At 37.5% G+C, this 21,406-nt stretch overlaps 2 protein-coding genes across 4 annotated transcripts in view; one reads left to right on the plus strand and one right to left on the minus strand.

The window, feature by feature from the left end:
* GAS2 (growth arrest specific 2) overlaps positions 1-12,265 on the plus strand; it is a 67,329-nt gene extending 55,064 nt beyond the window's left edge. For all 3 annotated transcript variants that reach the window (XM_088175599.1, XM_088175601.1, XM_088175600.1), the window contains exon 8: positions 10,932-12,265. In XM_088175599.1, the coding sequence (XP_088031725.1) occupies positions 10,932-11,150 (219 nt within the window). In that variant the 3' untranslated portion in view covers positions 11,151-12,265. The remainder of the gene's footprint in view (positions 1-10,931) is intronic.
* A 3,846-nt stretch (positions 12,266-16,111) lies between these two features.
* On the minus strand, positions 16,112-21,104 carry SVIP (small VCP interacting protein). The gene is made up of 4 exons (XM_014882520.2): positions 20,908-21,104; positions 19,978-20,028; positions 17,651-17,764; positions 16,112-16,870 (listed from the first exon to the last, which is right to left on the minus strand). Exons 1-4 carry the CDS (start codon positions 20,968-20,970, stop codon positions 16,856-16,858), a joined length of 243 nt encoding a protein of 80 aa, XP_014738006.1. The 5' UTR covers positions 20,971-21,104; the 3' UTR covers positions 16,112-16,855.
* Positions 21,105-21,406: the final 302 nt, after the last annotated feature.

Genomic DNA, 21,406 nt, shown 5'->3' on the forward strand with positions numbered 1-21,406 from the left:
AAACACCTTTGCCAGGAATCAGTTCTAAATCAGAAACAAGTTTATATATTAAAAAGGAAAGGCTAGAAACTCTGGGCTACTCTGTTAGAGTAATCAGCGTCTTTTTGGCAACTAGCACATTTTCCCTTTCCAAGATCTTTGCCAGAACCTAGAACGATCTTTCTTCTGGTATTTGCAGAAAGATATAAAACTGATGAGTGCAAAGAGATCCAGCACACTAGAATATATACAACAGGGAATTTCCATGTGACTGAATTGAAGTGCTGTCAGGTTACAGCTAGCAGCTATCAAAACTAAACTGAATTACTAATACTAACTTTAAACAATTCATTTCTGTGTCAAGAGAGTTACCAGAGTCATAAAATTATTAAATACCCCACAGAAAAATAGAACAATATGAAAAATCTGTGCATTCTTTAAGTCTGATTGCTTCTCCTTTTAAGCCCATCCATTTTTTATCTTTAAAATTTCATGCCAAGGAAGTGTGATTTTTTGGGTAGCATTCACTGCACTTTAACTGAGTTTCAGGGCACCTTAGTAGTCACCTGAGTGTGAGTAGTCAGCCACTCACAAGTGTCATGAAAGTACAGTAAACTCCTGGAAAGCATTCCAAAGATAAACTTGGAATTCCACAGAATAAAAGTGATAGTATTACCATGAATTTTCCTGGATCTGTCTCATGGAAAAGTGAGGATTATGAACAGAGTTAGTATCAGATGTGCTGTCAAAGTAGGGTTGTGGAGAACAAGACCATCAGTATTTTGTCTTTTATTGCCCACATTTACCAAATTGGTAAATTCTGGCAGTTTCATGTCCACGTAAAATATCTTGTCTTGGGACAAAGCACTTAAAAATTCAACATTAACATATCAAACTAGATGAGACTGATTTCAGCTGAAATTTATTTTGTGCTAAAACATTTAGAAGAAAAGCTTGAATAAAAATAAATTCTGAAGTGATTTATATGTGTATAGTTTAGGACATTTAGTAAGATATATTAATGTGGCTGAGAAATAAAATATATGTTTAGTATGTTCAGTATTAATGGAGTAATAGTGTAAGGATATACACATAGTGCAGGTAGGGAGATTCAAAAAATGGGTGTAATTACTGTGGTGAAGTAGTGATGTGTATGAAATGAAATAGTTAACTTCATTACATAAAATTCCTATATTTTTTAAGCTGAAATGCAGATCCCAAATTTCTCTATGGCAGCACAATTGCAGAGCAAACCTATTATAAGTTCAAATATATTAGAAATTTGCTTCAAGATGATGGCAAGTGCTAATCTGGGTCCAGAAAGGAAAGAAAAAGGTGTTGCAAGAAAATTTGGTGTCAGTGAAATATCATGCAGCCGTGTTAACTTCTGCTCATGCTATCCTTATAAATTCAACTAATCCACCTCTGACTTAGGTTTGAATGGCAATTTTTAGAAGCTGGGAGAGTGACCAGTTCTGGATCTTGCTTTCACACTGCAGCAAGAATAAATTTTATCCACTTAGCATGCTAGTTTAAATTTTCCAGCCATTTGTACTCTTCTCCAATTGATATACTTGGTTATGTAATTCCTAGTATTACTTTGGTCAAATTTGGCCCAAAGGCTTCCATGCTAGTCAAGTCACTTGAGATGTGGTAGATTTGAAATATGTGAAATACTAGAGATGGCATTGGGCTAGATTTGACTCTCCAGCCAAATCTATATGTGCATTTGGATCTGTAGTCAAAAACAATGACCACAGTCTTAGATAAATAGTTTGCAATCTGTACTATCTTAATTCTATTTAAAGTTTTTCATTTCATTCAGATGATTTTCACGATTTTTTAACACATTAGCATAGCTTTGGTTCATTACTGACAATGCTGGTTTCATAGATTTGCAGTGACGTAATTTCATTCCAACTTTGTAACATCATGCCCCATAGACTCAGACTGACATAATTTTGAAAACTTTGAGAGAATGCTTTGTACTATTTAAAGGAAATTAAGGCTAAGGATAAACATTATTGAAATTATGCCACCCTTTTTCTCCCCTCATTACCCCAGTGTAAATTAGAAGGCATTTTAATGAAACCCATGGAGTGAAATAAATCCATTTCATGCCTGTTCATTTAAAAGAATAACCTCTAGTCTAAATTCAAGCAAGATCTAATAAAACATTCTGCCTCTAGATACTTTCCAAATGTAATTTTCTTGCTTATGCATGTAGCTTTGTTGATTTAAAAACCAGGGAATGGAGGTAGGAGACAGTTTCCAGATTTCTGTCTCTTACTGTGTGACTGTTTTCACCATTTTGGTGTTGCCCTTAACTGTTCATATATAAAACTGGAAAACATATCTTGAGGCTTTTTTGTTCTTTGTCTACTAGATTTTATCTAAAAGCACATGGACTAAGGTTTCCAGCATAACTAGGAGTCATAAAACACAAGGCACTCTGTAGCCAGCCAACCAGGATCATGGGTTATCTGTGCTTTGCACAGGTTTTCTGAAGTACCTTACATAGTTCTGACAGTTCTCATTAATGTAATTGGTATTGGTTGAAAGAATATTATCTGAATATTGCCAGCTCACTGATGTTTTTATTAAAAGCCCTTTATCTCTGTTAGAGGTGCTAGTAACCAAAATATTCTTCACTGAAATAATTTTCCCACGAAAGCTATAGCTGCTCCTCTTCCAGTACCAGGTCAGTGGAAGCAGTGACACTGCAGGGTGGAGTTGGCTGGCAGTGTGCTCACTTGGGACCTTGGGTTTCTTAGATATTTCTTTCAATTTACATGGCACTATAAAGATTGCTTCCATTTATACTGTACCCTATATGTAAAGGCAAATTGAGCTGGAAATTGGCCACAGTGAGAACACAGTGTTGTTAAAAGACATAAGGGTCAAACAGTTTTTAGAGTGAGACCAAAGGACAATGACAGCAAAGACTTGCTGGCAGGACCATGATGAGGAGATAGAGTGAAATAAAATATATGAATGATTCATTTTTCAGAGATAACTGCTCTACAAGTAAAAAAAGCCATATGGAATCATAGACTGCTTTTGGTTGGAATGTACCTTAAAGATAATCTAGTTCCAACCCTCCTGCCATGAGCAAGAAAAACCTGGAATTAATAAAAAAATACCTGTTAGAATTAGTGTATAATGTACTGATATACAGTAAAATTACTGTAATGTTAAGTATCAATTGTTATTTCTGTCTCTTCATGAGATACACAACAAATAATGGAGCAGATACAGACATACACATTATCACCTTTAATCTTAAATGTTGATCAGCTCATGTTTTTAATCTTACCATGTCCACCTACAGGCTAATGAATGTACAGGGTGCTGAATCTAGGCGGGCATTTTTCAAAAGAAGAAAAGGACATCTAGTTCAATGAAGCTGTAGAAGTGGAATTGTATAAATATGAGTGGGGAAAAAAAAGTCTTTTTCTTTCCTGAAGTCTTCTGCCCACTATTTGTTCTTCTGTCCATGTACTATTCCTTCTTTTAAGGTATATATTATACAGTCCAAGATAAAGAAGGAGTGGCATTGTTCCAGCCCCAGAGTTCCTTACTGCTTGTGGTAAGCAGTGAGGGTGGTAGGTGCAGCTCATCAAGGGAAGGAGATGGAGTGTGGAGTGGTGGGAGCCTGGGAGCTCAGAGCAGTCTTGCTGGGAGGAGCTGGGATTAATCTGCTGCTGCCCTACACCATGAGGAGAAGCCACTGAAGGCCAAGCTGCCACACCGTGGTCCAGAACTTTTTGGAAGAGAGTCAGACTAGAAAAACTCTTTCAGTATATTGAGAATTAATTTACATTTCTGTAGAACTAGACCGTGTAACTTAGGCCTTTGGGCAAATTAACCAAATTACTTTCAGGAATGTGAGTTAGCAGCTACTTCTACTGCCAAAGAATGTTTTAAGCAGTATTTCACCTTAATGTAAATGTTAAGCAATAGTTCCTACTGGACTGATACTTAAATTGTACTGCATCTCTTTGAAGAGTATTCTGGCCTCAGAATGCAGGACAATTAGGAGATTGGAACAAGAACAGCTCCCTGTTTGCTCCTTGCCATTCTGCAGTACTGGGTTGCCATGGGGCACCTGTAAAGATAAGGTTTGCACTCCTCTGTTTCCCTGCTCATTCCTTTGTGCTTCTGTTCTTTAGGAGGTTTTAATTTCTCTCACCTGTAATGCAGGGAGCAGACTTCCATGAAGCTTGTGGGCTAGGTTATGGAAAGTATGGGAAATAAATATCCTGCAGAGGAAAGATGGAGGAAAAGTAGATAGATTAAATTACTGAAGTATAACCCATCCTTAATAACAATAAATTTATCTTAATTTTATTTCTTAATTGCTGATGCTATTAGAAAATATTCTTGTAAGCAATATCCTCAATATAGTCACATTTTAATGAGTCTTTTTGTAGAGGATAGTATAAATAATAGTTTCCTTCTAAAGGACCATATTGTTAAATATATTTACGATGACTAGACAATAGAATGTAATTTTTAATTAGTCAGAAATAAAGGCTGGATGAATTTATTTACATCTCTATTCTAGGATTGCTAAGCAACCAAGGACAAATGACTTTATGCCTGGCTAGTATATTGTATTGCTTTAAAAAGCTTTTTAAAAGAACATTTGTTCTTGAACACAGGGATAAAGTGATTGTAAGCATATTACAGCTTCTCTTGGATAATTTCTGGAATTTAGGCCATGATCTCCACAGGCCAGTGTAGTCATATGGCAGAAACTTCCCCAGTTTTGCATCTCACTGTAATTAAACTTTGTAACTACCATCATTGCCATGCATCATTTTGGTGGTGTTCTTTCATATTTGTTTCTTTATTTTTATGTGTTTATTTTAATAAGCTGCAGTCACAGTAAGGTGACTAGTGCACATTGAAATTGTGCACTATAGGTTCTTCATCTTCAGGAACATATAGACAGCTCAATAATTTTGAGCACAGAGCAATTTAATCTGCAAGCATTCAGTGAGGAGTTATGTTATGCATATGTTAAATCTTAAAAACTCCTAATTTCAACCATAGCTACCCTCTGACTGGTTTTATCTCCGTTACTGGAAACTGTACTTTTTAATTAAGTTGATGTTTTATCCACATATATTCACAGTTCCTACCTTTGAGTAGCCAGCAAGCCTGTACACAGATGAAATGGAACAAGTCTTGTTATGCCAAGCCTGGAGACTTGAAGTATAGAATTACAGTATATTTACTTGCTGAAGGACAAGTTAAAAATATGTCTTTAGAGCTTATAATTAAACCTACATCTCTCAAAAATTTAAGGAAGTGAAATAGTATTATAGTCATTGCATGTTATTTTCTCTTATGGGTTGGATCAGACACCTCAACACCTGCCATTCCTGAAAGCAATGCCACGAAGAAGTAAAAGCTTGAATAATAAAGGCATTATTGAACTTTTAATCCAAAAATATGTAGGCAGTTTCTGCATCTGAAAGTGTAAAGACTATTCTGAGAATGTCCAGAAAAATGCAAATCTTTCTGGTATTCTTTTGTTGGGATCTTCACTTTAAAATAATTGAATTTCCTTTTGCTTATTTGATAGTGTCAAACGAAATGAGGCAGCTGCTAATCCTGAATAAATTCGTAGAAGGCAGAAAACCATCTAAAGTCAAAGTATTTGTGACACTGACTAGTAGTGCAGAACACCTCTACAGTGTCATTTATTTTTTAGTTCTTCCCAAAGATAAATCTGCAAACATAAAATACATGGCATTCAGTTCCTTTTTAAGGTATCTGGAAATTTTTAACTTTTATTTGTGTTTATTGCACAAGGAAATTAAGAAGTCCTACCTATCCTTTTTGAGATCTTCATTTCTCTAGAATATACTTATTCCTGTTTCTCCTGCTTTTAATTGATTGTGGTGTTTGCCTGCCTCCTTGTGATTTTCCTTATAACTGCAATCCTGACCTGATGTGTTTGATGGTTTTGACTTTGTGGGGTTTTTTTGATTTTTTTTATTGGTTAGTTGGTTTAGTTTGGGGTTGGATTTTTTTATTGTTGTTTGGGTTTTTTAATAGACCATACTAAGCTACTGAATTGAATTGTGATGACTCTAGACATGCCATTTATTTATTTATTTGTTTATGTATTTATTTTGGACTTCACGTGTTAAACTGAAATTGTCAATTTGAGGATGTTACCATACCTATCTCAACTAACTTTGAATGTTGGGTGAATCCAAATACCTTAAACATTATTTTAAAGTTTATGGGTTATGATTTTTACCATTGAAGGACTGGCAGAGTCTTTATTTCAACAGGAGGCAAAGGATGGTGATCTGGGGAAAATGGCCAACAGTCACTTTTGTGACAAATATCACAAAGATCACTACAGGGAAGGTAGTGTTGGGTTTGCTGTACTGATATCCCAGAGGATGGGGATGCACAGTAAAGGAAACAAGTAAGCATTTTAATTCCAGCTTCTGCATTGATATTGCATACACTTGAAAGCAGCTGTTTGAAGCAATTTGGAAGGTAAAGCAAAAAAAAAAATATCCCAAAATGCAGACAAGGAAACACACAGGTTGCTGCAGTTGGATGTACGTGATAACTGGAATCAGTCTGTGCTGGACTTCAAACATCTGTCACTTGCCACATGCACTTTGCTTCCAGAGGCAGCAGTGAGAGGAATTCTGTCGATGAAAATGTGCAGATTTCGTTTAGTTGTAGGAAGTACTTTCTTTTATTTGGCTGTTTTGAGGCTGGAAATTAAAAGAGACAGAATGAGTCTTGATAAAATAGCTAGAAAACAGATGGCACTTCAGGATTCATAAGAACATTTTCATGTCCTTCTGCAGTCCTGTAACACGAGCATGTTCACATGCAGCCCACGCACGTTTGCATGATGAAACCCCAGATTAGCTGAATTCTGTGGCAAAATCTAAATAAATGATCACTCTGCATGAATATACTCTGTAAGTGACTCAGTATCCTTAAAGGAATGGAACTTAGGAGAATCTTGATAGTCTGGGTAAAATTAATTCCTTTTTGCATTTAGTGGGGTTTCTGTTTTAAATTTGTGCACAGTTTATACATAGAACTCATATAACTCATATTTTTATTTCTTATTAAATTCTGCTTCTAACTTATTCTGAAGAGTACCTCACTGCTCTAATACATTATTTTAGAGGCATTTCCTGAGGGGTGAAAACTTAGTTGACATTAGAAAATGAGAGAGAATTGTCTTTAGATATTTGGGGTTTTTTAAGATAAACTTTTCAGGGCCCCAAATGCTAATAGAAAAATTAATCATTACAATTAAGAAAATTAGTTGTTTGTTTGGGTTTTTATTCAAAGATGAGAGTAAAGTCTTTTTCATCTTTTTAAGAAATCTCTCATGAATTCATTTTAGCAACCTCATGCTAATGTTTGTGATTTTTTTCTTAAATACAGTCTTCCCCTACCCCCATTATTTGATTTTATTACATATGGTTTTCCATAACTCCATCCAGACATACCATTTGCAAGTTGACACTTTCACCTACTCTCATAAACTCTGATTTCTTTTTATGTATTTCATCTGTTTGCCATATCATCACTTCTGTGGAGTGTTGCATAAAATATTTCTTATGAATCAGTGTAGCTAGGAGTAACCAGATTTCTGCTCAATATCCCACATTTCAGCTGATAGGGACTAGGTCCTTCTTGTGGCTGGCCCAGACATATGTGTCTAGAGGGCAAGAAACAAGAAAGTGTCACCTAAATTCCCTCAGACCTCAACCAGGTGCACCAGACGTCACCCAAAGTGCCTGGAAATTCAGTCCCTTTACCTACAAACACCATTCTGAACGTGAATCCATTTCTAAATAATTTTCCTTGACACTATTAATCTTTGTCAGAGACATAAATGCCTTCACTTGTCAGAAATTCACTTGGTCTTAATGAATTGTGTTTACTTCTGCATCTGTGTTATTTCTTGCACACAGTGCTCACCTCTGCAGGATGCTGTTTTCACACAGTAAAGCAAGATCTAGTGTAAGACATGAAACATATGCTATTTCCAAATTCTATGCAATGGTATCAGACAGAAACTAAATATAAGGCTTGAGGGAGAATTAAATCAAGAATTTCAAAATGTCCAAACTGTCATGTTTGTCATTTAACTGTCATGTTACTTTTATCAGTACAAAAATGTATTTTAATTTCAGTTAGTTAGGCAGAAGTACTTGGAATAATTATTTCAATGAGTCTACTATTGTCTGAAAATAGAATTAAGTAAGATTAAGTAATATTTGGTTCACTGTAGATTGAGCTTAAAGACAGATTCAAGAGAGAAGAGCTTTAGTGGCAGCCCTGCTTCAGACACAACTGAAATCATGGAATTTATGGCAATCATGGAATTTATGGCAATCATAAACATATGTTGGATTTTATTTTCAGAAAAGATTTTCTTATTTTTAGTTGGCTGGATAGCAGTGTGAAAATACATATATGCCATTAATGTATTTAAATTGATATCAATAAACTTTATTATTATAGAATCCAACTTCTTTTCTTCTCAGAGATCTCATGCAATTGAAAAGGTGAATTGGATGGATTATTAAATCTCAAAAGTTTCATCTTCAGCTGAAGCATTTTGGGGAGAAAACTGCTTTTTCTGTTAGAAAGTAGAGCAAGAGTTTGCTTTGCATTTTTTTCCGTCCTTCATACTTCTGTGAAACTGGAGCAATTCTGATACTGGCAGAATTATTTTGAATTCATGCTGATGTTACTAACATCAAAATATGACTGTAGGAGTAAAATGATGCATTCGTGGCACAGCACAGCATAAACAGTTACTCCATTTAGGATGTAGGAAAACCCTGTAGAAAGAAAGCATAAATACATTTTGAAAGAGTATAATAACACAAAAAATTAAGATCAAGGAGGGGAAAGACAAAAGGTATGCATTTAACCTAAGCATCAGGAAATAGTGTAGTGTGTTTGCACAGTAGTCAGTAAGGGAAATTGAACCAAATATACGTTTTGCTAAATGTCCATCTTAATCAAAAGTCCAGGTACTAACTGCTCTTGGAACGTGAATCCCCCTGTGATAATATAAGAAAATTGAAACTTCAGGCACAGTCAACCCCTCCCCACCTCATGCTGTGTTACACCAGTTGGGCTCAAGTTGTTTTAATGTTGAAAGGTTTTGGGGCAGTTCTCAAATGCTTTTTAAGGCACCCAAAGAGAAGAAAGTTGTTAAATAAAATTCTCTAGACTGTCATGGTTCTATCGCCATTTGAACATCAATTTTCAAACTCTGTAGAAACCATTTGCCTCTTTCATGATATATTGTCCAGACTAAAGGCATCATTCAAATCTCATACCCTTGCCAGCTCAAATCAATCTTGAAACTAAAATACAAACCTTGAGAGGAAAAGTCTGACTCTGTTTTCACTCCCATAAATCTAGAGAAAAACCTCATTTGTGTACAGCTACTGTAGAAGCTAACACTCGTCCAACCCAGAGCAACAGCACAGACTCAGTAGCTGGGAGACCCTCATTAAACTGAGAGTGCTTGAGCATCTCCTTGTGATGGATCAGAAGAAACTTTAGTTTCAGTATCCATAATTGATTTCCCATTGTGTTTCACATAAAAACCAAAGTGAAGAAGCAAGAATTTCCTTGTGTAAAAATGTTTCGAATGAAAACTGTCAAATGAGATTTCTTCTGCAGCTTCTTATTCTAATGAAGAGTTCCTTTCCTTATAAACATAACCTCCTTTTCAAACTTCACTAAGTTGTACAGCTGGCCATGCTTTCTTCATGAAAACTCCAGTTCATTCTGTTTTCTTATGTCACAGAATCGAAACTATAGGCTGAGGTGAGGATTTTTTTGGTTGAGGGGTTTTTTTTAAGTTACTTTTTTGCCTTCTATTATGTGTGATTTTGTTTGATTGAGGGTGTTTCCTGTTCTGTTGGCTATGCTGTGTTACAAAAGGTTTATGTGCTATGTAAGTCTCTACTGCAAATACTGTCAGCTCTCAAGGACATGTCCATAGAGGCATCACAGCCATACATCCAAATTTAAAAACCTAGACGCTGTGTTGAATCTCTTCTAGATGCCTTTTACAGGACCAGTTTTTAATTTCTGGTACTACAGTTAAATGTTGTTAAGCATTTCATGAGATATCCTGATTAAAGCATTTTTCAGGGTGGTATTTGCAAAGTTGGTTATAAAATAAACCAATAAAATACATGTTTTATGATACATTACTGGTATTTATTTGCCTGTTCTGTGTGGAGAAACAAAATGGGTAATATTACCATCTGAACTCAAGGGTAGGCAAGGTACACTGGCACTTGGAGAAAAAATTTATTTGAATTTAGGCAGAAAATTCAGGTGTTTCCAAACTGTTCCAGATAAATTACTTCTGATGTACTTTATTGGATTATTTTAATTACAACATTAAACTATTTTATTAGATTGTATTTTCAGTAAGACTTAATTGTTACATTAAATGGAACTTCATTTTCTTAATTTTTTTTTGTAATTTTTCAGAGATAGAGGAAATTGTTTTTGTTGTTTGCCCTTTACTATTCCTATAAAGAAAAGCCAGTTTCAAGACAATATAAAATGGTGTCTTTACTAACATATTTTCAAAAAAATAATCTAAAAGTATTCATGTTCCCTGGCATATTTCTACTAAACACATGAAGAACAGAAAAACCCCATGCTATAGGACTAGAAAAACGTGTGGCATTTATTTACATAAAATATAAAAATCTTCAGTTTAAAACACCAGCTCATTTTCTTACACTCTGCTATTTCTCTTCCTTTTATTGTAAAGTGGACTACCGTCATACGTTTTTTATGTCATTTAAAGTAAGAGTTTTTTTACAGCAAAAAAAAAAGTGTGATTTCTTTGTGAATGGTTGCCTCTCAAGATTTATTATTTTTTCCCCCCTATTTAATTTCAGATGCTGCACAACAAACACGTGATGGTCCGTGTTGGAGGAGGCTGGGAGACTTTTGCAGGTTATTTACTGAAGCACGACCCGTGCCGAATGCTGCAGATCTCCCGAGTAGATGGGAAAACTTCTCCAATCCAGAGCAAGTCTCCAAACCTCAGGGACATGAATCCAGACAATTATCTGGTTGTTTCTGCCCATTACAAAACCAAGAAGGAGATTAAGTGAAATAAGCTTCTCGTGTAAGTGGGACTTCATGTATGTAGGTCCAAATTATTCTCCCAAGTGTAGTGAATTTAGTTAATGCTTTAAAAGGACTTTGGAAAATTTAACACCGACTGGAAATGACACCCCATTTTGAAGATCATTGAATTTAGAACTATTTATTTCTAGTACTGTATCTTTTATAGCAAATTACCCTTGATAGGCTAATTACTACAATCAGATAATAAATAGACATATATTTTTAGCCAAATTATTACTCTTTAATATGTGAATGTATACTTAGAGCTACATAAAGGAGTGCATCCTGTTAATGGAAGAAAATAGACAATGAAATATATTTGTATGAAAATCTTATTACTTTGAATCCCTGACTGTTAGGTTAGTTGAAATATATATATGCAGGTGAAAAATGGGTATTTGGGGAATTATTTGGAAATGTCTCTTGAAATGAAATAAAAATTGACTATTTCTATATTTTGCAATCTTTTCTTAATTAGTAGAATATAATGGCTTATTGCATGCCAAACAACTTCTCAAAGCCATTTCTTAAAGGAAAAAAAAAGCCCAAGAAACCCCTTCCCACTATTCCACTATTTAAAGCTGAACACCATGCTGGGTGTTCCATCTATGTGTAGATCCTTTCTGTTTTCAAAGTTGCCCAATATGGAAGCATGGAGAGGGGGCAGGATTGTCCCTTGCTGTGCCAGGCAGTGGAGCAGGTTGGTCACACGGTGAGGTGACATCCTGCAGCCTGTAAGGGAAACAGGCACAGGGGCACAGCCCTCACACCAAGGAGGAGCTGCACGAGATGCAGACACAAAACATGGCACTGCTCTTGGATATCAGCTTTTCCTTCCCCTTCTTTTTAATGTTGTTGGTCAAGTGAAATGTGAAATATTCATTACCCTGTAAATAGAGTGATTCACATTCTCATAAATCATTCACACATCTCTAATATAGCTAAAGGTGTATGTGGGCTTAGTTCATTGTTTTGGCTACTTTTCTATGTTTATATTTGGTAATTTATGTGCCTTGTTACATCCTAGAAAAATCATTTTATAGGATTGTTTCACTGACTGTATAAATTTAAAACTGAAATAAATTTTTTTAAATACTCATACATTTTGAAACTCTTATTATTTGTAATCTCTAATCTCCACTTTGCTGCTACTGACTGGATGCCTACAATACACAACACTGCTTGCTGCCCTAATAAGGAGTTGCACAAAGAAAGGGGCAAACAGATAACACAGAAATACCCAAATTTTATTGAAAATTAATTTTTCTTTGCAGGGAATAAAATTCAAAAACATCCTTGGATTTTTTTTTTTTTAGTACTGACTACTATTTTTCTCTATTTTCTGATGTTAAATTTTTTAAAAATGGTCTTGTGATCTGCTCCTGTGGTCTTTAAAATTAACAGCAAAATGTCTGTGGGCTAGAAAGAATCAAGACAATCTTTCATGTTCCATGCCTTACTAAAATCAGCACATTGTATCTCATTTCTGTGGAGGTCTACCTCACCATCTAAAACTACCTGCTGAATACAAGCAGTTCACAATTGCTTGGTGCAGCAAAGTAGCAGGACATAATTCCAAATGCAGCCTTTTATTCCTCTCTTGAAACACTTTCTAGGAAGATTAAACAAATATTCAAGCAATACATCTTGAAAAAGCCGTAGGAAGTCTCAGTTGTCATAGAAGTTGTCATATATCCTCCATAATGAAAAGGGAAAAACAAACACTCGTGAAAACGTGAGATGTTTATTTAGAAATAATGGCTAGTTATTTAAACATAATTAGTTGGATTTCACAGAATCATCGAGGTTGAAAAGACTTCCCAAGTCTTCAAGTTCAACCTTTATTTCCATCATCCAAGACTAAGTCTGTGTTGTTATTATGTTGTTTTTTTAAATATTTGAAACTGTTTACATATAAATAAATCAGAGCATATAATTATAAAAAAGGTATTCATAAGTTTATTTTAATAGTAAACGTTAGCACTCCCAGTAAATCAAAAGATTTGAAACTAAACATGAACCCCTTTATGTGCTTGGACTGTACCTATCAGAATAGTCTTTTTTTTTTGTTTCAGGGTCTTTAAAAAAATCACATTAAATCACTTCCTGACTTAAAACTTCAACTTTGCCAGTTCCAGAATGGGAGACTACAGGGTTTTATTTTAAAGTATTGCCAGTACCACCTGATGTGAAAAACATGCAGGTGGGACTAAACTGCTTTTGACTGCATTGGTGTGGGTGTGAATAACAGAGGAGGAAACGAAAGCATCAATAAAGTAAAGAAAAAAAGGCAGTAAACTGGTTAGCCTGGAAGGAGGGGTTGGAGGTGTCACTAATATGATAAATAGTATTTTCATAGTGTATTAGGTCCTGTAGCAATGTAGGAATTGGAAAATTTGTTAGGAACCTATGGCTCAATTATAAAGCTAAAGCTGAGCAGCAGTCTTGCTCAAAGGCACACAGCCCTTGTTGCAGTGATGGGGGCAGAACAGATTTAGGTCATTTTCCATGATGTAGTGATTTTAACTATTTTGCAGTGTAAATTGGCTGAATGTGAATGTTGAGGAGGCTGAAGTGCTAAAACATTTAAGTGATAGGAGCTGCAACAAAGCCTTTTCTCAAAGTCCTCGTAGACCAAACCCCATGGGAGCTGCCTGTGAATAAACTGTGCTTAATCTCAAAATAGATAAATTATGTAAAACTATTTACAAAAAACATCATTATTGTATAATGTCAAATATGACTCATCATGCTGGAAGCCATTCAAAATTATTTTGGAAATGTAACTGTGATATCTGTTACTGCTCATTATAGGAAGTGCATTCTGTCACCATGTCACCATACATTACCTGGAGATGTTTTTCCAAGTAGAATTATTTACATCATTGATAAAGGACAGGGTTTTTTCACATCTTTATTCCAGAGATAATTGCTCCTTCCTTTGCAGTACCACCTTTTTTTATCGAAAATCTATGGCAGCTAGTTAAAGGATTTTTGGTGGGGATGAGTGAAATAAGAAGGCAATATGTGTGGGAAGGTACAGCAAGCTTCTTGTAACTGAAGACTCAATCCTGAATTCATTACACATATTCACTTTAGAGCTGGAAGACAAGATGTTTGCCACACCACAGAGCTCCAGAAGCACATCCTAGAGATGCTGACAAGAGTTGGGTTCTTTTTGGGTTTAAGCATTGTACACAACACAAATGATGAGGCTGGACAGGCTTTCCCAGACTCTGGAAAAACTGCAGGCACTGCTTGTGCCTGATGAGCTGTCTCAAGTATTTAGTCTTGTCACTGTGCCAAATCCATGTGCTGAAGTCATCTGTGTTGCTTGGGGCCCACTGTGATGCTGCCCATGCTTGTAGAGACACAGCTTCTGTGTCTTCCCAAATTCCAGGACATCTGCTGCAAACACTCTCTAGCATAATCTATGTATTTTAACCATATGGAAACCATGGGAAATGGTTTCACTTTGTTACTGCAACAAAGATGATGCTATCACAGTCATGGAGAGTCAGCTTTTCAGTCCAGTTGACCAGCACTGGGCTTTGGCCTGCCAGTTTTTGAAGTGCAAAACTATGCTTTCAGAAGATGAAGAAAAAAAAAAGAGTCGTGCTGATGTAAACAAAATATCAACTGTCTAGGTAACTATGTGAAAAGGTGTATTTTAACAGCCTCTGAGGTGAAGTAAACATCTAGGATTGGGGGAAATAAGGACAAAATTCCTGCTGTGGTTCATGCTAACTTAGTGCAGCACTAAGCAATAAGAAAGGAAAAACATCTGTAAGGAGAGAGCAACACTAATGCACATGGTTCAGCCTTACTGTTTAATGCTACATGTCAGATAACTACCAGTTGTACACTACTGCACTGCAGTAGCTTCTGCTTTCACTCTCAACTGAAACAAAACTAACCAACAGTGGTTTTATTTACCCAAATAATTCCCAGTCAGTTGAGCCTGGCCATTTGGACAACTGGATATATATGGTATAGGAACATCTTTTAAAACAGCTTGTAGGTGATTCATAATCTAGAACTACACACTCCCACGTCCTCTGTAGAATAAATCCAACATTCAAAACTAGGTCTCTTAAGAAGCACAGGCAGCTCTGGCTTTACATAAAGGATGGAGAGAGAGAAGAGTGATTGGTTTCTCTAGGTTCTTTCAATGGCTTTAAATGAAAGTGTTCATAGCACTAATGCAAGCAGAGGCTTGGATGACAAGAGAAATGGTTATTTGCTTCCCTTGCAGTTTTGGGGGGAGCAGTATGACAGAGAATGAAGAGAAAAATGTTTAAAGTTTTAAATAGCCCAAGTGACAACTAAGTCTACGTGCTGCTTAAGTGTCTTGTAGGACACCTGCTATGATGTTAGATTGAAATTCTCACTTCAAATTGATGTCTGGGATACTTTTTTATAACTCAATGCATTTTCACTAGACTTTAAAAAAACTATTATGACCAGTTAATACACTGAAGAGAGCTACTGCCAGCAATCAAAGGAAACTGAAGGCAGTCTTCAGCCAAGGACACAGCTTTTTTCAGCCCAAACATTATGTTAATATTGAAAGTTCTCCCTTCTCAACTCAATTCTGAAGGCTAAGCCAGGAAACTGTGTCAAGAATGCACTCCCAGGACAACATCTGGCAGTACTGAGACATGAAAGACACAGTTCAAGGGGTGAAAAAAAAAAAAGCATCTATAGTCTTGACTAAGTCAGGAACGAGGCAATTGCAGTACTGAGTCCATGCATAATGTGCATAATGCTCTCTGGGAAAAGAAGATGTTTTTGCACTGCAAGTAGTCCACCTAAATAGGTAACACAGACACTTTTGGAAATTAACTGCCAAAGAGATGGCACAGTAACTGTTTTCCTGTTTTTCAAAATCCTGACGAGGGCAGCATTGCCCTCTTGTGGTAATAAATGAAAACAACTAATAACAGGATTTTTAATTTCATGTTTAACTTTCAGTATTCATTATACTTACAGACTCAAAAGAAATCCACATGAGAAAATGAGAACTATTATTACACACATAATAAAACAGCATTATTGATCTGAGAACACAGAATTTATAAAGGTTTCTATTTTTTCTTATAACTAGACACAAAATTATTCCATTTGTAAGGACCCACCATGACTCTTACTTTTCTTTTTTTGAAAAAGGCACTAAATTCCTAAGCAGTCCAAGAGTCATTAGGAAACAGAGAAGAAATGCTCTCATCTGCATATTCAAATACATGTATATATGAAACTTTCTACATGAGGACTTGGAGAAAGGCTTAATTGTAGAGCTTGAAATAAGCATCAAATCCAACACATGGGTACCTGAGCTTGCTCAGGCCAGTCCTACAGACAGACAGACATCAATTGAGCAGACAGTATACACATATCAACTGACTACACATAAGGAGGCCACTTCCAGCTGACAGGAAGTCTTGACAGGGAACTAATAAAACATGCATGGAAAACAAACAAACAAAATTGGCAAAACCATAGTGTTCTGAATTAGTTCTTAAGTTCCTTTGTGAATGTTTCCACATCCATTGTCCCACAATGGCAAAGTACTGCTGAGTTTTCAGATGTAAACAGCAAAAGCCACATGATGAGTAAGTGCCACTTGGCTGCAGAAACTGACAACTTATTGGCAGTAAACATCAATCATCTTCTCTTCAGAAGTCACGTGTTATCCAACCTGCCACTAAAGAAACAAAACACACCACAGGTTTGTATGAAGATAAAGAAAGGAAAAATCCCAAACCAAACAAATACCATAAGGTTGTCAAACTACAATAAATTCCCCATTCACCTTTAAATTCTAAATTCACCTTTTATCCCAGCAAGTGATGTACATGCAGTGTATCAGTGGCAACTTAAACTCCTGCATCCTGAGTCATATAAGGTAATGAGGGCAAAAGATGAAGGTTTACAAGTCTGAGTTTCAATGATATATCTATTGTTTTGGAGAAATTCTAATTCTTCATTAACTATCTGCCTGGCCTTCTGAGGTAAAGTTCACACTAGAATAGCAATAGTAGTAAACTTCATCCATATTTATGCCAACACGGTATATTTCTTTTTTAATGAGAGACATACATAAACCCAAAACCATCACCCTACTTAGTTCAAATGTCTTCTGTAAGCTCTGAAGGACAAGAAACACTCTCAGCTGGCACTGAAAAGGGACACTGAGTACAGGATAACACAGTGCTGAGAGATCTGTAAAACTGATTCATAATAGATGTACAAAAGTGGGAAGAAGAGGGGGGAAAAAAAGCTCTCTGCCATCCCTGCTGTCTTTCTGTCCTAGTGACAAATTCTCATTAAGAACACTGCATGATAATGACACATGCTTCCATTTCTATTCCATTTCCCTTCCTCTTGTTTTTTTCTCAAGTTATTCAATCTTCTACATGACAAAACAGGATTTTCACAGTGAATATATGGACAGTTGACTCATAGTGCTTCTTTTCAAACTTACTCTCAGTCCTCCTTCTCCTCCAGGACGTGAAGCTGCCATTCTTCTTTCTATTTCTTCCTGTTTCTTTTTCTTCTGCTCTACAGAGGAAGCATTCTTAATTCCTCGAGAGGAAGCCTGGAGAAAACACATTTGTGTAAGCCCAAGTTAGCTATTTTTCTGGAGAGAAACCAAACTGCAAGTGTTGGCAAAACTATTTTATGAACTGTGGTTTGCATTAAAAGACTGAAGCACTTAGTAATGCTACTATTATATGAAGATAGCCTTTTCAGGGTATTTCCTCATTCTGTGAAGTCTTAGTCCCATAGGTAAGTGAGGGTGTTTTTGTTTCACTTTGTTACTACATCCAGGTGAAGTTAATCCTCAGATGCAGAACCAGTTCCCAAAAGTCCACCAATTTTTAGTCCATAGTTTTTTCAGTGTCAGGGCCTACTTTTACCCTCACAAATGGGAGAAAAAGAGCTGTGTTAGGAGTTCTAGCCCAGGCTGTGAAGGTTCAACTTTTAAAGTGATCTGTGAGAAATACCCTGCATGATAGTCTACCCTCCAAAATGTTACAGGGTGTGTGGGTAGCAGGAGTACCAAATGACAAATCTGTCATGAACTGCCTGCTTCACATCCTTGAGGGAACTGTTTAATGATGATCTAGACTAGATGGGAGAGTATCAGAATTACAGACAGTCAACACCATGAAAAAGAAATAGGAAAAAAAAAAGGAAAATGTTTTAAAAACTGATTCTAGGCTTACAGTACCACAGCAGAAGTTATACAAAATAAGCTAAAATCTACCAAGGCAAAACAGCAATGTTCTCACCTGAATTTCAAGGTCCTGACAATAAGCTCAATTCTCAGTGGGTTTTAAGACAAATCTTACCACTAAATATCAACCTACTTAGACCATATGTTCTCTGCCTCTTAGGAAACTGGTCTTCCAAATGAGTCAGGTACCCAAACTGTCTGCAGCACCCAAAAGGAAGAACAGCTCACATGACATCAGGAGGGATAATGAGCAGCTAACAAGCCTGTACAGGAAAACACTAAGTAGAAGGGAAGGATATCTGATCTACTCTCTTGTCCCCTCACATAAGGGCAAAACTAAATATGGCTGCTTGCAAGACATCTCCATTCCCCAACATTCAGAGGCTAAAATGACCTCAAAGATAGTCCTGAAAAATCCTGGTAGATGCTTTATCTCTTTGTCTTCCAAGAAAACAGAAAGTAACAGAGAGTGATACTTTCATTTTTCTTTGTCAGCATAATGGGTCCCAAAAGCTTCAAGGACATCCACAACGCTACTGGCTTCATTTCTCCTTCCTCTCAGGAAAGCTTTTTAGCCAGTTAAGAACTAGCTATTTCCTACAGTTATGCTTAAAATCCCTTTGTGACTGAAACACATTTGTGATTGAAAATAACATGTGGATTGCTTTCACTACATAGAATGACACAAAATCAAAGGCTTTAAGGAGTCCAATGCAACACTTAGCTGTTGCTCCAATTATTTACCAAACTCCCTTCAAACCAGGACAACATGGTCCCACACTTACCAGTCAGTTCCTAAGTCAATATGTAATGTCACTAACATTCACACAAATAACAGTCCTTTCTTTTCACAATTCAGCTGTGGTCTCTAAGACACACCATTCAAAATCTACAGTAAGTAAAGAGTACATGCTGTAAGCCTTTTTCAGAAGTACGTAAGGAAAAAAAAACAGGCTGGCTGTTCTGCTAGAATATTAGTATTCTACCTCTTCTAACTTTAAAGATATCAAAGCAGTTAAAGCTTGGCAACCTTAAAAAGACAAAAAAAACTAAGTTAATACTACGTCTTTGCTGGAATCAGAGCTGATAAACATGTTCAAACTGTTGCCTTGTTGATAAACAGAACCTGCAAGTGCATACAACCCACATTTTTTAGAAAAGTACAGTACCACTTGAAATTGCCATTGCAACAATTGTTTGACCACTATGTTTTGAATACTTCGCCATCTCTTGTTTTCAAGTCTTAGAACAAGGAAAAAATAATGCTGAACTTGCTTTTCCAGTTCTTAGGTTGTTTTATAAAGTACTGTAAAGTATCTCCCATTCAAACAAACTCAGTTACTTTGTAATGGCCTTAGAGCACCTACCTAGCTGTGAAATTCTTAATACATATATATATATATATAAAAAAGGTATAAATGTACAACATTAATAATGTTAGGATAGTACTTAACGACAATTCCCACAATCCAAACATGATATCCAGTGTTACCAGAGAAGCCATAGCCATTCTCCCCATAAACCAGTTATCTAAAACCAATTTCAATAAATGACATTTTATCATGCATTACCTCCATCTGCCTCTTTTCAGCGGCTTCTGCTAGTTGTCTTCTTTTTATTTCCTAGATATAATGTTAGAGACAGTGAAACTCTACTTCAATACAATCTTTGCATTCTTTTTAAAGTTTTAATTTTTAAGCACGACTCAAATCTGTGATACCAACTCCCACAAAATGTCAACTTCAAGTCAATTAGCATCGTCTTCCCCTGCACTGCCAGCCTGCGAGAACGAAGCGTTTTTAGTGACTAATATGCCAGAAGAGCAGCTGCTGACATATCTACAGCCAAACCCCACGAGAAATCGCTACTCAGCTGTTCTGCACCCCCACACAAAAAAAATCCAGACTGGGGGGAAATGGCACGCAGTGTATACAATGTCCTTTTAGAGTCTGGAAAAGGGAATGCTTGCTCTCCGAGGCGAAGCGGGCTCCTTTCCTTCTCCCCCATGAAACCCTCAGATGAGGGGCACAAAGCGCACAGATGGGCTCTTACTCACCTAGGAACAACGTCATGCAGCCGAGGGAAGTTAGAAGCGAGCATCACTTACGCACTGGAGAAAAAAGCCCAGCTTTTCCTATTTCTTGTAAAAATGGGAGTCATATCGGCCACAGTCGTGCACTAACACATCCCACGCGAACCTCCCGGTCTCCACAGAACCACAGGAGTGATCTGTGGGGCAGAGCAGCGGGAGGCTCTGGGGCGCCAGGCCCCAAGCTCCGGGGTGACCTCGGCCCGACACTTCTCCCCACCGCGGGCCGGGCTTTCCTTTCCCCGGCACAGCCACAGCCACAGCCGGCCGGGGCACTGTCAGAGCCCCGCGGGCCGGTCTCCATGTTGAGGGAAGAAGAAGGTGACCGCCCCCCGCGCTCGCCCTCACCGCAGCGACGCCAGGCGTCACCGACAAACCGCGGGGAAATGGAGGGGGGACCGCCCACACTCACCGGGTCGGGCGTCTCCACCACGTCCTTGACGGCGCCCCCCATACACGGCAAGCACTGGCCCATGGCGAGCGCGGCCGCCCCCAAGCCCCGCGGAGGAAGCGACCCCGCCCCCGGCCCCGCGGAGCCGGCAGTGCCCGCCCCGGCCCGGGACTGCCGGGGGCGGGCGGGGCCGCGGCCGAGCCTGCAGCCGGGATTCCGGCACTGAGTTAGATGGAAGCTGTTCTATGACGGCAAAGGCAGAACGGTGCGATTGGTTTCCCGGCTGATGGCGGGCCCGGGGCCCGCTGGCTCCGTGCTCCGCCGGCAGCCAGCATTTCCCAGCCCGTGCCCCGCCCGGCGCTGCCGGAGCTCAGCCCGTGAGGCCGGCCCAGATCTAGCTCGGCTCGGCTGCTTAAAGGTGTTTATTTCTGGCTCTTCTGCTGTTTTTTTCATTTTTTTTCTTAAAAGAAAAGAAAGAAACCTTCTCTTCCACTTATGTATAGTAGACCCTAGCATTACC

The sequence above is a fragment of the Sturnus vulgaris genome, chromosome 18 (genome assembly GCF_052056855.1).
Source record: "Sturnus vulgaris isolate bStuVul1 chromosome 18, bStuVul1.hap1, whole genome shotgun sequence".
NCBI classification, from domain to species: domain Eukaryota; kingdom Metazoa; phylum Chordata; class Aves; order Passeriformes; family Sturnidae; genus Sturnus; species Sturnus vulgaris.

Bases quoted from the DNA above. Each gene is read 5' to 3' on its own strand.
- SVIP (XM_014882520.2), bottom strand. From the start codon at position 20,970: ATGGGCCAGTGCTTGCCGTGTATGGGGGGCGCCGTCAAGGACGTGGTG. The intron at 20,029-20,907 runs GTGAGTGTGGGC...CATTATATCTAG, and splicing joins TGGTGGAGACGCCCGACCCG to GAAATAAAAAGAAGACAACT. The intron at 17,765-19,977 runs GTAATGCATGAT...TGTTTTCTCCAG, and splicing joins CTGAAAAGAGGCAGATGGAG to GCTTCCTCTCGAGGAATTAA.